General features: G+C 31.6%; 1 protein-coding gene across 1 annotated transcript in view; it reads right to left on the bottom strand.

Annotated features, from left to right (window-relative positions):
• Window positions 1-595: 595 nt before the first annotated feature.
• Window positions 596-17971, bottom strand: part of unc-119 (unc-119 lipid binding chaperone) — a 39058-nt gene continuing 21682 nt past the window's right edge. The window contains exons 4-5 of the mRNA XM_035350093.2: window positions 12049-12221; window positions 596-8930 (exon numbers count right to left, since the gene is read on the bottom strand). Coding sequence (XP_035205984.1) covers window positions 8812-8930; window positions 12049-12221 — 292 coding nt within the window. The 3' untranslated portion in view covers window positions 596-8811. The remainder of the gene's footprint in view (window positions 8931-12048; window positions 12222-17971) is intronic.

Here is a 17971-nt window from a genome sequence, read left to right as displayed (position 1 = left end):
TAATACATATCCTAAGTCGCGCTTTCGAGACATGAAAAACTCAAGTTGAATTTCGTCAATCAGCCCAGTAGAACACGAGATACAGAACTGTCCCATTTCTTTTTTCGCTCAGTGTACATACCTACAGAAGCTCTGATGCAATCAATGATATTTATAGGTAAAACAAGTGAAGCTAAGAGCAAGATTAACACCATTTCAAATTTTATATTTTTCACCATTTGATATTAAAGTCAACATAATCTATAACGACTTTATTATCTCAAAATTGAAGTTAATTTAGTACCTAAAATGGAAAGTGGTATATTCAGAATTTGAAAGCTCCTAGATTTTAAGCAGAAACTGAATTTCGGAAACCATGTGTTACTAAGCAGAATTTTCTCTTCAAAGCTGTCCCTGGTTAAGTCAACAGTTTCATTTCCAAATTTTAACATGTGAAAGTATGCACTGGAAAGTTGCTAAGATGCCATCTTTTTTTGTGTATTGAACATTATAAATATGGGAAAAGGTAAGAAGAAATGCATGTATTTAATGCTGTCTGAATATAAATTTCACCAAAAGCAAACAGTAAAAAGAATGTGAATAATTTACTTTTACATCTAATATCACATTTTTTATTTATATAGTAACAATGAGCACAGTAACAATAGGCAATTTTTTTTGATGCTATGCAACTACAACACACATTGATTACAGATATATATATATATTTTTTTTTTAAGGGAAGGGAATGCCACAGTGTAACTAATTATTCACAATAAAAATGTATAACAGAATTAAATTTTTATCACATTTCAAAAAGAGATTTTGTAACAAGAAATTTACATCACTCATTTTTTCTCATTTCTCTTTATAGCATGCAGAATAACAAATACTCTTAAACATTTATAAATATGAAAATGTTTAATCACAAAATGCTTATACATAGAACCAGAAATGCAAAAGGAAGAATGCATAAAAAAGCTGTACTGAGTTTTCACATTTTTAAGCAATTTGCATAAAATTATTGAAATATATATTTAATTAATATTTTTGTTTACTGAGTGAAATATAGAACATGAAATTTTAATTTTTTAAAAATAGTTAAAAGAGTGTTTTAAGGTGGAGGTATTTCATGTATATCCTGTTATCCTTTTCTCACTGTTTATTACTAAAAATTATATTAATCATGTACATATAAACATGTACCTGCCATTATCTTTATGACATGGTTTCAACAAAGTATAATTACAGAATTGGGAAAAATTTAATATAACACAAGATCCCTACAACACAGAACATGGTTAAACTTCTCAAGGTAATTTAAGATTTTTGGTGATTTTTCTCCCACTTTATATGTAGTCTCAAATTTATTAACAAAGACTTTTATATAAAAAGGTTAATTTATTTTCATGACTTGTCTTGATGCACCTGATAGAGATAGGTGAGGTTACCTCTTATAAGATATTTCATTTTACAAAAAATAAAATTTTATATCAGCAGAATGAAATACTTCCAAAGTTATGAACACCATATATTTTAATCAAGTAACAATATGGCCTTAAGTATTGAGCATACTTCTATTCTGACTTTTTTTAGCTCTTTATAAACATGGCTATTAAAATAAATTGAACTGCCACCTGAAATGGGGGTTACCTATGTAATGAACATATTTTCATGTGTTTACTAGACACATATATATTTAAATTAAGCTACTAAAATAGTACCTTTTTTTTTTTTTAATCTTAACTGTAATTTTTACATAATGTCATTTACTCTTTTGCCTAATTTTAGATACAGGAAATATAAAAACGTTTTTACTTTCAGTAACTTTTCTACCATATTTTTGATGAGTTACTGAATATGTATGTTTAAAGTTCTTCAAGTATTTTTCATATTATTATTAATTTGGTTAAAATATTAATTTTTTGGCATTGCTGTATGCTACCAACATAATATGATGCATTTTGGGGAAGGAAAAGTTGATAAATCTTAGAAATAAGATTAGATTATTTAATTGATAAAAAAATACATTTCATTCTCACTTAAGAAGATCTGGAGATTCTGGTGAAGAAATTTTCTTATTGACAAAGAGAAGAAGAAAAAGTTTTAGATGATAATGCAAGGAAGGATAATTTTAAATTCTTTAAAGTGGTTATTTATTTTATAACAAGAGCTCTTAACTTCATAACTCAACTCTTTTCTAAATAAAGTTTAGCTTTTTTAATAAATTTATTCGGTAAAAAAAGGCGAAAAAACAGATATGATTGGTAGGCTTTTCTTTTAACATTACATACAATATGCATCCAATCTGTTTTGCACTGCAATCATTATCTGACATAAAAATTTTTTAACTGAAAATTTAATCAAACTTTAACAAAACATGAATTGCAACTTTAATACATTACTTAAGAAGGAAAAAGATTTGTGAAAATACAAACTGGGAAAAATAAAATTATAAATAAATAAGAAAAGTATTTTGATGGTATTTACCTTCAATTCATTCAGCTAAACTATGATTACATATGAAACTCAAATATAAATCATCACATTACAATAAAAACACAATATTTAGATTAATCTCTACATATAATAAAAGAACGAGTCTGTCTGTGGGCTATGAAATTTGGTACATAGGTGCATCTAGCCAAGATCCAGTGCACCTCGAAGCGATTTTTTAAAAATTGAAATCGGATTTTTTTTTATTATATCTTTTTTGATGAAATTGCTTCATTTTGAATAGTTTCATTCTTTTAGAAATGTTCTTTTGGCTACAGTTTTTCATTCAATGCTTTGAATACTGGACTGCTGACTGTTTAAAATCAGCACTGTTGCCACTTGGAAAAATGAGAGCAAGAATTCTGGTCAGTTTTTAAATTTAATGTTTCTCCTGGATACTGGATGTTTGTTGAGAAAAGGCAATGGGAAGTTGGTTAATTTATTTGTTAGGATAATTAATATTTGTATTAAGGGATATTGCTTATTTCATTGTAATTTTTTTATATGTAATACATTTTTATTGAATTTTTTGGGGGGGAGGGGGGAATAAAGTTGTTCTGCAGAGTAAAATTCTGTTCAGTTTTTAAATTTAATGTTTGGTGTTCCCTTTAGGCATTTTCCCGGCACATTTAAAAGCCAGATAAACGCTGCCCGCATAGCGGCTAATATTTTTATAAATTAAAGAAAGAACCAATTACATTCAGAAGTTAGCCATAACTGGAAATACAATAGAATCAGACAAAAAATAAAACATGTAATGATCTTGTAACATGTATCACATATTTATTGAATACAAAATTGACTGAAGTGAAAATTAATTACAATAAAAACTAAAAAATTAAAAGCAATACATTAACAATCAAAATTTAAATTTTTGAAAGAACGAAATATCCATTTATAAATTTATCATAACATGTAAACCAATCTCATGTACAAAATGACATGATTATGGATAGCAAAATATTTTCTTTCACAAAAGATTCACTATTTTATGAATCAAATGCGTATTTCACAATATGCATTTGATTACGCTGCAAGTGTAAAACTTCTGAGAAAAGGCTTTTCAAATAAACATTATTTCTGATCAAAATACCTTTTTTCATGGTTTGGTTTTGCACTTGATTTGCTTATGCTATCTGAATTTAAATGATATTGTAGATTGGTTCGCAAATTAAAATTAAAAATTAAATCTTTTATTTGTTTGCACATTTTTTTAATTATTTTAACTTTTTTTACGTATTTACATGTTTGTTAAAATTTAAATTTCCTTCTTTGCAGCAATGGCACAAAGAACTAATTAAATTTGTATTTAAATTCATTTATTCTTTTGAAACTATTTTATACTAAAATTACTTTTTTATCACATATCCAAAGTTTGCCCTCATCATTACAGTTTATGAATACTGAAATTATAAATTTATCAGAAAAGAATATAAATTCTATTACTTCAGAAAGGATAGTAATTTATAATGTTGGTTTATAATACAGCTTCTGATAGTATAAGTTCATGATTGGAAGCCGTAAAGTGTCCAAAGTATTGTTTCTAAATGAAATAAAGGAGTTAATTATATAATTTTTTGAGAAGAAAAATGAATACAGAATTCATACATTAATGTTACAAAGTGTAATTATATTAGAAAAATAAAATGAATCCATTAAAACCCATTACTTAACATAATTATAAGCAATAGTACATGATATTCAGCTATTCTGTTAAATACTTATACCATGGACATTTTCATTTATTCATGTCTTAAATACATTTGTTAATTAATATATATACAAAAACATAAATTTCTCAGTAACTGGCATAAGAGATTCGTACAGTTGAAAATTAGAAGAAAGGAATGCAATTTGAATGCAAGAGCCTGTAACTATTCTTCTTTAGAATAAAAACTTATTCTGTGGACAGGAGGAATGGAAGGAAATCAAAACACATTAATGAGTACTTAAACTTAATAATCCATAATAACTAACAGCACATCCACATATATAACACTGTAATTCCAGTTTAATCACATAAACATTCATTCTAACAGTACTTTTATTACAGCAATAACTTAAAAGCGAAATAATTTTATGACCATGAGAATATTAGAAATGTACTTCATGAAAAAATATATTATCAAATTTATTCTTAGAAATTAAAACTTATTACATTTTATTGTTCTGTGTAACACATGAGAATGGTTCAAGCACATGAAAATAACACAATAATTAGTTTAGAACACCTAATATTGAAGATTAATTAATCATATTTAAATTAAGTGCATCTTACAGTCATAAATGTTACAGATAAAGTTGTAGTTACTTTTAACTGTTAGCAACATTAAATTTTTAATATTTTGAAAACATGTAATGATGAATTATTTAAAACATTACAATGAATAAATGATAACTAACTGTAATATATTTTGGATGCAAATATATAATATTTTTGCACAAGTGAAGTTAAATGTAAAGCAGAACAATTTTAGAACAAAATGCAGCTGTACAAGGTTATATTATAAAAGAAATGAACAAACTTTATATAATTTTACATAAACACGATTTATTAAGCAAAAAATTAAATAAAGTTCACGAACACATCCTAATGGCATGAACATTTGGAGGCATATGTTATACCTCATTTTTAAATGACACAGATCAATTATAATCATATAGTTTATCAACATGATTCCTTACAATCCATGGCCATTTCAGATAATAATCAAAATTCTAAACAAGGAAATAACTTCAAATAAACTTCTACAATGAAGAGCTTACATAGCTGGCTATGATATTTTTTTAGTAACTTTATCTGGATGTACCCTAAAAATTTTACTAGCATTAATTTTTCTTTAAAAGAGGGGAATGAATGAATTATAAGTCAACATCATTACACCTTTAGCCACTATTTCAATATTTTTAACACAACATGATATAATGGAATTTAAAAAAAAAAAAAAAAAAAAAAAAAAAAGCTGTATTTTAAAAGAGCATATCAGATTACAATGTGCACTTTTAAGGAAATTTCGATCACTGCATTCTAAAATTGTAAATATTTCTAATATATATTCTGCACTGAATTTGCATTGAGTGTTTATCTTCACTAGAATATGTTAACACCATTTGTGGCTTTTTAAAATTCTTACATCATTTATATGTAGTAACATGAAGGGAAAAGTAAATTTTTTAATAATACCATATTTTATATTCTTTAGTTATAAATAATCAATAGGTTAGCATTTTTAACCTTTCCTTTCTTTTTAAATCTTTGTTGAACTCTTAAAACAATTTACATATCTCGGAACTCCTAAAACAGTTATCACATTTAAATTATACATGATTAATTTTACTATTTCGAGATAAACTTTGAACAGTTTCTCGCACAACACAAGGGTTCTGCGGAGCTGACTGAAAAAATTCTGCATTAGACAATGATATACATCAATATCTGAAATGTTTCCCCTATTTTTGCATCATAAAGTTAATATTAAATTGTCAAATTTTAAGATTTTTTTTTAAGCAACCAAAATTAACTACGTATTGCAATTCAAATACAATGAGCATTCATCTAATTTTCTTCAGATAAGATAATTAGAACTCCCCTACTTTGTAACAAATTAATTAACAACCAGAAATTTTTACTCTCCATAAATGCAATGCAATAAATACAATATGCCAAAATATAAAGAGGATATAAAGAAAAAAAATATCATTCACTTTGACATTAAAATTATCTAATCCTAATCTTTCTATTTGCCTTATTACATTATGCTACACAACAATCACATTAATTATCTAACCTGCCTAGCAAATTGCCAATTCTAGTAACATAAGGCTTTTAATTTGTCTTCCAAATACAGCATATGGTATTTACCTGTGCAATAAACTGAACAATTTAAGGGGAAAAAATTATTTTTAATTACTATTATCTTCACTTTTTGAATAACGTAGCCAATTCATTATTTTCAGAAGCATTAACACAAACAGTACAGTTCATAAAAGATGTTTATAATGCCATACCTTACTTTCTTCTGCTAAGAATAATTACATGCTTGCCTCTTAATAATAAGTGTATTACATTCTTTTAAATGATTCTAATTATAAGAAAGAAGAATTTGTAGAAATTTTATATACCATATTTTGTTTTCTTTTCTTTCTTCCCCCCCCTCCTGGTAGCAAAAGAGGCAAACTCACAGAAAATTAAAAATATTAATTAAGCTCATGCAATTCATATAAATTAAATATCAGATACAGACAGTTTAAGGCTTAATAAGAACTATTCTAATTCTGAATAAGACAGCCATTCTGTTTATCACTTGCACGCAAGATTATTTCTTGCAACGTTGTCTAACGTTTCTCCTTTCTTCAGAATGTGGTTAAAAAACATGAGAATGCACATTTTTTCCCAACACCATATTTATTACTGTTATATATTTGATAATAAAGTACTAAATGACTCTATTGATCACAATCTATATTCTTAGCAAACAACTTACTTAACAAGTAACCATGAATCTTCCCCAATCTTAAACTGTTTGTATTGAATGTAAAAGAAAATTAATCATTAATTATTCTTCATAAGTTCAGATTTTCTGAGCTCTACAGGAAAGGCCAAAAGAAAACTGCAAACTGAGACATTCAGGAAGACTAAGCCAATTGCTTGCCACTGTGTTCATCACCCGAACCATTGACAACCAAGAAAGAATCCCATGATTACACTTTTATGGGCTTTCTTTCCCCAATTTCAAAATCAAACTAAAATTCCATTCTCAAATAAAATTTTTCTCTCTGTTTTTAGCATAAGCTATCCAAACCTTGAATCTAACCACAGCTATACCTACTCTCTGTATATAAGCTTGACCGTAATACATACTGAAAATGCAATTTTTTTTTTTTTTTTTTTTTTTTTTTTTAAGCTCTAAGCCATAAAGTGTAAAACTGCAGAATTTCAAGTTGACTGGCAGTAAGCAGTGGTCCCAGATTACCTACATTACATCACTTGTGTGTGTATATGAGCACCTGTCCATTAAAAACAATATATCAACACAACAAATGTATACAACACTAAATAGCCAACACATATTTGTTTCCAAATAAATATGCACTAAGTTATAAAAATTACTGACATTTTCAACAATAAAACCTTTGGTTTTGAAGAACATTGCACAATTTAAATTACAGTATTTTTCAGTGTAGGTATATTAGACATGTATAAATTAATCATATAGGATAGAAATATTTGTTCGCAATAAAAACATACTAAAATGATTTTTTGCACACATCTGAAGATCAGATACAGTATAAAAACTCACATTAAATACATACAGAAACACTGATCTTAACTAGAAAAGGAAAACATAAATAGTTTAAAATTTCCTTTTTTTTTATCAAATAAGTAAAAATTAAATTTATATTTTGAAATGAATACTAATTTTAACAAACAGAGAAAAAAAATAAATACTACAAAATTTTCTTTTTATCTTTTGGAAAAAATATAAGTTTATATTTTGTAAATTACAATTTGTTAAATTGTATTCATTTCACATGACAAGAAATAAAAGTTATCTTACTTAATTTTTTCCCCTTTCTAGTAAGAAAATAAAAGCAAGGTATTTTTTAAATAGGAGCAAATTCATTATGACATATTTACATGAGAAAAATGCCATATAATATATAAATGCTTCAAAGGAAAAATTTCAGATCAATAAAATATTTGTTCATTGAAAATACATACAAAATTGACAGAACATGAATTAAAATTCAAAGAGACTAGATATTTTAATTAATGCTTTGTAACAAACTGAAATTATATATTTAATACAAATTAGTATAAAGTAAGACTTGATACATAAAAATGTATCAGTTCAATGGCTTGAGTGTCAGAGAATTTCTCACAACATTTCTATTCAGCCATTGATGACTAGTTTGAAATATGTGAGGCACACATTTGGTTTTTAACCTCCAAAACACCAATGCAGCAGCCAAAATGACAGGGGGGAAACACAAGAAGAAGGCAACTAATGCAAAGCAAGCACCAGTGGTTGAATAGTGTTAGTGCATGCACACTGTATTAGTCCATTTCATTAACTATTACTGATATGCATGTTTTAGTATTATGGCTTTTGGTTTATTTTTATCAATCCCTTCACTTCATACAACTTTTAAAACTCTGGAATACTGCATGACTGGACTTTTTTAACACTATTTTAAATGTGGTACTCTTTGGTGAATACGCTCCCTCTCTCTTTTTGTATTCAACCACTGGTGAGACCAGAAGCCTGGAGTGCTGCATGTGATGCTTTCACGTTTGAAAAGTGCCAAGTGCATAACTGCAGGCAACTAGTGCATTCATTGTTGCAGTCCTCCGTTGTAAGCATAGTCTGCTTTATTGTGCATTATTAGCTTGTCATCCACAAAATAGAAACTGTCTGACCGTGTCTCAAAGGGATTTGCAATCATGTCCTCACCTGAAGAAAGAGAGAGAAAAAAAGGTAATAAGAGGTTTTGAATAAAAAATGAATATTGTTTAACAATATCGATCTAGCTGAAATTAATTACAAGAAACATGTATATAAAAAAATAAACAAAATCATAGAAGCAATAATGGTTTTAATCACACAAATCATGTCCAAATCAAATAAACCCATAAAAAAATCAAGAATGGGAGAAATGATATGCAGTTATGGATGCTGGGTTTTACTGGCAAAATAATACTTTTCAATTCATTGCAGACATTTATATTTCCAAACCTCAACCACCAACTGCTGGTAAATCTAAATATACTTGAAACACCATGTGTTCATCAAACATTTTTTATCGTACTTGGTTTCCTGGAGATGTTTGTAAATATTTGACTTGCCTGGAATTCCAAAAAGGATGCAATTCAATGGTGTTAATATTTACATTTTTAAAAATTTGCATAAATATCATCCAGTAAATGTTGCTTCTACATTAGTGGGCATAATTCTGAGATGAAAAAGATTTTCCCACATTTCTCTTAAAATACCACGCAAGACCTGGATAACTGGCTGCCATATAATATTACTGTGGCAGTGGTTTCACTGAGATGAGTTTATGAATTTCTGTGGGCTTTGCTACGCCAGCAGGAGGTATAAGAGTTTGTGTCCAGCTGCTTAGCTCATTCCGCTCTGCAACACAGTAGTGATTATTATTGTTTCTCTTGAATAATCTTGCTGTTTTTTTTAGGTCAAATGAGTACACATCATTGCTTAGATGAAGGTATGACATGGAGAATTGTGGGAAGGCTTAAGGCAGGGCAATCCCAAGCTCAGGTTGCAAGAGAACTGGATGTAATACCAAGTGTCATCTCTAATTTGTGGAATCAGTTTAAAAACAATGGGAGAGTGTCCAGAAGACCAGGATGCCCGAGAGCTAGAAAGACAAATGACGACCAGTATTTGGTACTTTCAGCCAAGCACAAAAGTATGTCTAAAGCCACACAACTGTCTTGTGACCTCACTACTGCCACAGGAACAGTTTCAAGAAAGACAGTTGCCAGAAGGCTCCCTGAGCCAGGATCATACACCAGAAAGCCTGCTATTTGCATCCTACTTCTTCCCCCCACCAGAGAGAGCGCTTACAATGGTGCACACAACACCAACACTGACAGCTTCAATGGGGTAATGTTTTCTTCACAGGTGAGTCTGCATTCAGTCTACAACCCAATTCTCAGTGATTACTGGTATGGAGGGAGCCTGGGACTCGGTACCATTCTACCAACATCATGGAAAGGGATCAATTTGAAGGTGGACGAGTGATAGTATGGGCAGGGATCAGGCACGATACCTGCACACTGCTCTGGTTTGACACTGGTTCCACAAATGCCCAGAGGTACAGGCAGGAGATCCTAAAGCCCTATGTGCATCTTCTCAGGGATGCTGTTGTCCCCGAGTTCATTTTTATGGACTACATTGCATGACCACATAGGGCCCACCTAGTTGATAATTATCTGGAAAGGGAGAATACTCATCAAATGGAATGGCCAGGCAATTCTCCTGATCTTTAGCCTACTGAACATGCTGGTAATGCTCTTGGGATGGCTACTGCAATATGCCACCCCCACCTAGAACCATTCAGGAGTTACAAACTGCTCCTGATTGAGGAGTGGGTGTGACTTCCACATGCATTCCTGAACTCTCTTGTTAACAGCATGGCTACTCGTTGTACTTGCTGTCTGTCTGTCAAGGGGGATCACACATCATACTAGCCACATGTTCACTACCATCTTTCATTATCAAGACTGAACCACATTCGACTTTTGGACATAACTCATGCTAATGAATGGCATTTTCATTGTTGTTTTGTACACATTACTGCCATACATTAAACTATATCCATACGTAATTTCATTTATTTCTATCTAGTATTTCTCGAGATATTTGGGGAAAAGTGTTCCATATCTTAATTTTATCCACCAGTGTATTTTGATGATAAAGGAAAAATTTAATAATTAATTATAAACTGAAATTAATTTTAAAAATATTAAATTTTCTGTACCATAACCATCATTTAGTTGTTATTTGAACCACTCAAATATGATACTAATTGTGAGCAAACTATAATTTCCTTAACATGCCAAAGCTGCCGACCTTGAAATCTTAAAAACTAGGAGAATGTTGGGAAGAACTGGGAGGTTTTCCTGCACTGCAATGAAATTATTTAAAGGAACTCCAAACTGAATTTAATTTAATTTATATGAACTATTTGTAATTCAGTCCTGATGCAAAATATATTAATATTTAACTGAATATTCTAAAATTTTATGTTCTTTGGCTAATTTTATTTTTTAATTTTTAAATTTTATTTTTACCATTTAATTTTTCAATTTCATATTAAGAAAATTCTGCTTATCAATGGAAAGCTTTTACGTATAAAAGAACTTTTGAATGCCATAAAAATAAAATTAATAATCATCGTACATAGTATTTGTATGGATACACTTGGTAATACATCTTAAACAACAAAATTAAAATTAAATATAAACCCTAACTGATTAAATATTGCTTGAATCTATATTCAAAAATCTATATATGTCTACAAGAGATTAAGACAACTCAGATCAAATAAAATTTAATAAAATAAAGATCAATAAAATGTAATAAAAAATACAAATTAGATGAAATAAAATTTATTAAAAAGTTTTTTTAGAGACTCGGAATGGAATTCGCCTAATTTAAGTTGAATTAATTCAGTAAATTTCATTTATTGCAGGAAAACATTTTCCTCGGTAAAGGCTAAAAATTAAAAACTGGAAGATACAGTGATTTGCTACGAGACCGGGAAATATGGTGAAAAACTGGGAGTCTTCTGGTAAAACTGGAAGAGCTGATAGCGATGACATATCAGAAATTACATTTTAGAGATCGCCCTGGGAATATTAATGATTTGTACTGCCTCATTTTACACCTAAAACTTAAGACTTGGATCATACCTATTAACTAAAAAACAGAAGTAATATTTTACTTTTACGAAATGTGCATTTCATTTATATACCCAACAAACAAAAAATAAAATAAATTTATACCAAAAGCAAAATTTTAAAAAAGCAAAACAGTGAATACTTACAAATATCGGGATCTAGAACAGGGAATTCATAAATATGTTCACAAGTGTTCTTGCTGTTGGGGATACAGAAGCCAAATTCAAAATCAAACGTTTTCAGCAGCTTCTCTCGAAAGTAATGACGCTCTATCATCCTAAACTTATTAACAGGCTTATCACCAACGGTGAATTCAACACTACAAATGAAAAATATTGATAAGCATTTGTTATGAAAATACAAATTTTGAAAAAATTCAAATAATTTAAGAGAATTACAATGTACTAGGAATAAGGCCTGTTACATAAAAGAGGAAAAAATATGGCTTTAAAATAGATTTCCTTTCATTTTTGCTTGATGTTTATCATAGCATAATGCAACAGTGTGGGGGCGGACAGGACTATGTTCTCAGAGCCAGATTTAGACTTTGATAAGATCCTAAGCTATTTGAGACATGGGGCCGCTTATAAGTCTTTTATAATATATTTTAATACTATTTATACTATAGTTTAATTTGGGAGGGGGCAAGCTATAGCTTGTGTAGCTTATACGTAAATCTGGCCCTATATGTTCTGGAATGTTTTTACCATCTACAAACTTCATCAAAATCTGTTCATTAAAAACATTCTTTTTTCAGTATGAGAAATTATGATTATTTTTTATAACTGTAATTATTTTGTCAGAAGGTATTGAATAAATACTGTTGAACAAAAAGAATATCTTTAAATCTGATCCACATCAAATGACATAAGATACCTAGGAACTGAATTACACAGAAGTCAAAAGTCATTCTGAAGTACTATTCAATCATATCCCAAACATATAGCAGTAAGAACAAAAATTCTTTATAAATAGATTTTGTACAAACTCATTGAGTATTACAAGGTTTACCATCTAACAAGGTTTTCTCTTCTGAAACAGGACTAAACAGAAAAAACTCTGTAGTGCATTATGAATACCAGCAAAAAGGTACATACGCTATAGGTACTTATGCATTATCGCAACCAACTTAGAAGAAGTTGTCAAATGTTCGGAATGTGACAAACTCTGGCAAGATGCACAAACATTCTTCAGCTAATCATGCTCATAACAATCCAACAACCAAGTAACATCACAATTTTTTAAATGCATGCTTTTTGCTATATTCTGAGTTCCAGTGCTTTTCATAGACATTTTTTGCCTTTCGTTTAATCTTAAAATATCACATGCAGGGTTTGCCAGTGGCAGAAAAAAATTGCATTAAAACTTACGTAGGAATATAATATTTTTGCCACATAATCGCTAAAGGGAACAATGACGAGGTGAGTTGGATAGTTAGTCGGTATGCAATATCGAGTTTGTGGAATCTTCCGATTTTTTTTAAGTGAAAAGAGGTCATTGTATACATGGAGAGAAGAATAGTGGTAAAAAATTAGAGAAGGATTTCATGGAAACTGTGTTCCCTTTTTTAATATATCATATAACCATTATTTAATAATTAAAACTCGTATTTTAAAATGGTTTTCATCTTTTGATATGCTGATAATATTTGCTGACTTCTGAAAAATATCAATAGTTTGGGCATTTAAAAAAAAAAAGTCATAAAAATAATGAATTTGCACCCAAAAGTAATTTTCACCTTTTCATCTGTAAAAGGCTGCCAAATTATGCCAAGATGATTGCATTAATACATAGGTACTACTATACTGATGAATGCCTATGGGTTTGTAATAGATTGAATACACACAGCTCTGACAGGTTGATAAAATTTATTTTATGAAAAGAAACACTTCAGAGTTCTGGAATTTTTCACAAAAATAGATATACAACTCTTCACAATATGACAGAGAACAATCAGTAGTTACACTTCAAACTACTAAGAAGATAGCTCAACATTATATACACTATAGCAACTACATAGTATGGCCATAGTAAGGAGTTAGTCTATCGTAATGAATAACTAATTTGATGACTTATGACATTGTTCAGCCTGTTTAGGACCGTGTAAGTACCATCCCAACGTGACTTTAGTTTAGGAGAGAGTCCTTTCTGTCGAATTGGATTCTACAACCACACTTTATTACCTTCATTGATTTAATGTCCTGTAGCTCTTGTGTCACATCAGGTCTTCCTCTTGTCCATCACCAAGATGACTCTCTCTCGTGCAAAATTCTGCATCACCGTGCCTGGAGATCTTGGATGCATTACTCAGGTGATGAAGATGCATCCCAAGCGCAAGCAAACATGAGATCACAAGGCAGATGAAGAGAGGTTTCAAAGAGCATCTGGGATGGGGAATAGCCAGTAGTCTCATGGACAGCACTGTGATAGGCCAGAAACCACCAATGAGAGGTTATTAAGGATAGTTTGATTAAACCTCTCTACCACGACGTCTAACTGGGAAAGCAAAAGGTGTCATTTGGTTTCTGTAGATGCTGAGTAGCTTGGAGAGTTCTTTAACTATAGTTGAGGTACAATTGCTTCCTTAATTGGAATTCATTCATTTCATTCCTATTACTACCTCTTATCGTGACAGCCTCTTGATAAAGAATAGGATATGCTTCAGGCCACTTGGGGAAGTAATCAATGACAGAGATAATGCATTTGTTGCCATCAGCAGTTTGTGGCAGAGGTCCCAGGATGTCAAAGGCAATGCATTCAAAAAGGTGCTCCTACACTGTAAAGTTATAGTTTCCCACAGCTGTGTTTCTTTGGTCCTTTTTGACTTGCACAAGCACCGCATGATTGGCACCACTTTTGGACATCAGCCTTTGCATTACTCCAGTAGAAGTGCTCTTGAACTACTTCAGAATAATGCAGTCTTCATTATTCTGAAGTGGCCTCCTGTAGGGCTGCTATGTAGTTCTTTAAGGACATTCCGGATCTTGGAAGTATCAGCTGCCATTGGAATCCCTTTCCATCTTCTAATTCAAACTTCTGGTACAACACGCCGCTGTTTCAAATATAGAGCGAGTCCCAAAGAACACAATATTGTTTTGTCATAGGACTACAGATCGAAATGTCCTGCCACGTAGGCTTCCTATTTAAAGATTGCATTAAGTCAATTATGGGTTTAATGTCACCGTATTTCAAGTGGTCTTTCCTGACTTCTTCATCAATCCATGGGTCTGAGTCAGACAATGTTGAATTCGTAATTTGACATGCAACTGGATTAAGTAGCTCGTATTTTGCTTCAACACTGAAACTATACTGGCAGCTTTCTGGGCTTGGTCTTCTAGACAGGGTATCGGTGTTTCCATGCGATGATCTTTTCCAATGACAGATAATGACATCACATTCCTGGAATCTCTGTATCCATCTGGCTATTTCACCTTCATGATTCTTGAAGTTTAAAAATCAGGTCAACGATGCATGATCTCTGTACGAGAGGAGTTTTCTGCCTCAGAGTAATGGTAGAAATGTTCTACAACCTTAACTATGATAAGCAACACTTTCCTTTTTTGCTCTAGTGTACTAAAACACGTTCTTGACCATTTATTTCTTGGGACAAAACAGCACCGACACTCTCATTGCTCGCATCTATGTTGACAACAAATGGGTTGTCGAGCTTAGGATACGTTAGGATTGGAGCAGATGTTAAAGCTTCCTTCAGTTTGCTAAATGCATCCCCCATATTCTTTTGTCCACAAGAATTCCTGCTTGCTGTCTGTCAGCTTATGAAGGGCTCTAGGGATGGAAGAAAAGTACTTCACAAATCTCCTATAGTAGGTGCAAATCTAAAGGAAACTTCTCAGCTGATGGACCATTTTTTAAGTGTCCCTGTTTTTAACTGCTGATACTTTTTCTGGATCCGTAATTACACCTTCACTCAGATGACATGACACCGTCTGGATAGTTTACATTTATCAAGACTCAACTTAAAATATGATTCTTTGAGTTTCAGCCCATTCTACAATTTTCTAAAATGTGTAAAAGTTTTCCCGATGATGATGATGATGTCATCAAAGTATATCGGACAATCTTTGTAGGAAAGACCTCTGAACATTGTCCTCATGAGGCACTCAAAGACTGCTGGTGCATTACATAATCGATATGGCATCCCTTTGAGCTGCAAAAGTCCTTGTCTGATAGTAAATGCTGTCTTTTTCTGGTTCATCAGGGTGTATCTCTACTCTGCCTACTCTTCAAATCAAGCATCAAAAACCACTTGCTTCCAGGAAAAGTGTCCAGAATATTGTCAATTCAAGGAAGATGATACATGTCTTTCTTCATAATCTCGTTCAACCATTGATAATCAAAGCAAAATTTAGTTCAACCTACTTTCTTTCTGACCAGGACAATGGGAGAGACTCAAGGCTCAATAAAATCATTTTTTGCACTTTCTGGCATGTCCTTTAGAAGTTTTTGTACTTTTCCCTGTTTAGCTATCGGTAAAGGCATTGGATGTTGCTAGATTGTGTTAGGGTCACCAAAGACACAGAGACTAGTGAACTATTGGATTGTTTAATATAGGTCACTGCAGTACATGCTACGACCACTTCATTTTTTTCTAATGATTTTTACTTCATCACTGATGTTGGCAACTCTCACCAGAATAACTGCCTTTGATAAGTCGACGACTGCCAAAGTACTTCTAGTGGAGTGTTACAGTTCTTGGGATATTCCATTACATCAAACTGGAAATTTCCATTTTCAGCTACAGATATAGAAGGTAAAAATTCTGTTCTTGCTGGTGATATCGTCTTGAGCTATGATTTGCTGGAGAGATTTTCTTCATGATTAATCCCAAATTTGTTATGTCCTCAGAGGCAGAACACAGTTCGTTATTTTTAAAGTTCAAGGGAAAAATTACATTTCCATAGAAAGTTTAATCCGAATATACAGGGGGTCTGTAGTAATTGTTACATATGCAGTGTCATGGTAAGTGGCACTTCCAAACGTGATGTTTACATTTAATTTTCCATTGGTGTCGATTTTATCCCCAGATCTCCCTGGAGGGTAAGGTAGGCTGGTATCCAGATCAATTTACCTTCCAATTGTTAAGTCTCTTCGGATGATGGTAACATTGGCTTCTGTATCGATGACCATTTTGCAAGGAACTCCATTTATATGTTCCATGATGAAGAGTCCATTACTGCCACTGCAGAAATCTTAAGCGCTTTAAAATAGGGGTTCTCATTATCAGAAAACCTCCACCCAGCGTGATGGCCACTAATTAGTTTCCCTCTTTCTTGCTGGAAGCAGTCTTAACTTCCATGCTCTGAGGTGTTTTGCAGTTCCTTCGTACATGGCCTTCAGCACCAAAGTTCTAACACTTCAAGGTCGATTTGTTCTCACTCCTGTTCTGTGTCAAGGCATTGATTTGCTTGATTAAATCCTCTAGATGAGCAGGCAGATGATCCACTGACTCCTGGACTTGAGCAGCTATGACTGGGTGTCAGTCTCTGCAAGTTGCTGGCTGGGATGCCTTTAAGTTTCATGGTATAAACTAAAGTGCTTTTTAGATCTTTGATATCTCTCATTCTCAGGGCCTTCTGTAATTCTGAATTCCAGATTCCAGAGATGAAGTACTGCAGGGACAGGATTTCCTTTGTTTCTGTCAAGCATTCTGAAAAAGCTATATAAGACAGACTTTCAACGCCTGTTCGAACCAACCGGCTGGGATGACATATGTTCAAATTCAAACATGTTAGAATTGTGACCAGCTGTTATGAATTTCTTTAAACCTTTGACTTCCTTTGCGACAGCAGCAGGAATTCTGTCTTGGATTTGTTGTTTAATGACAGAAACTCTTTCTTGAAATTCTCCAACTTTATTTTCAACCATGTCTGTTCTCTAGCTTCAAATTTGTTTTTTATTATGGCAGTAATATCTCTTTTCATTTCCTCTGGACCAGCTTTCATCTCATTTTTCACCATATTTTTGTTCTGCTTTCATCTCTTCTTTAATGGAATCTCATCCTTTCATCTCTTCTTTGAAGAAGTTGCCAGCCACTTCCATCTTTTCTTG

The sequence above is a fragment of the Stegodyphus dumicola genome, chromosome 8, assembly GCF_044657685.1.
Source record: "Stegodyphus dumicola isolate Sdum_Otavi_A_Nest chromosome 8, ASM4465768v1".
In the NCBI taxonomy this organism is placed as follows: domain Eukaryota; kingdom Metazoa; phylum Arthropoda; class Arachnida; order Araneae; family Eresidae; genus Stegodyphus; species Stegodyphus dumicola.
This window is presented reverse-complemented; position numbering and strand designations above follow the sequence as displayed.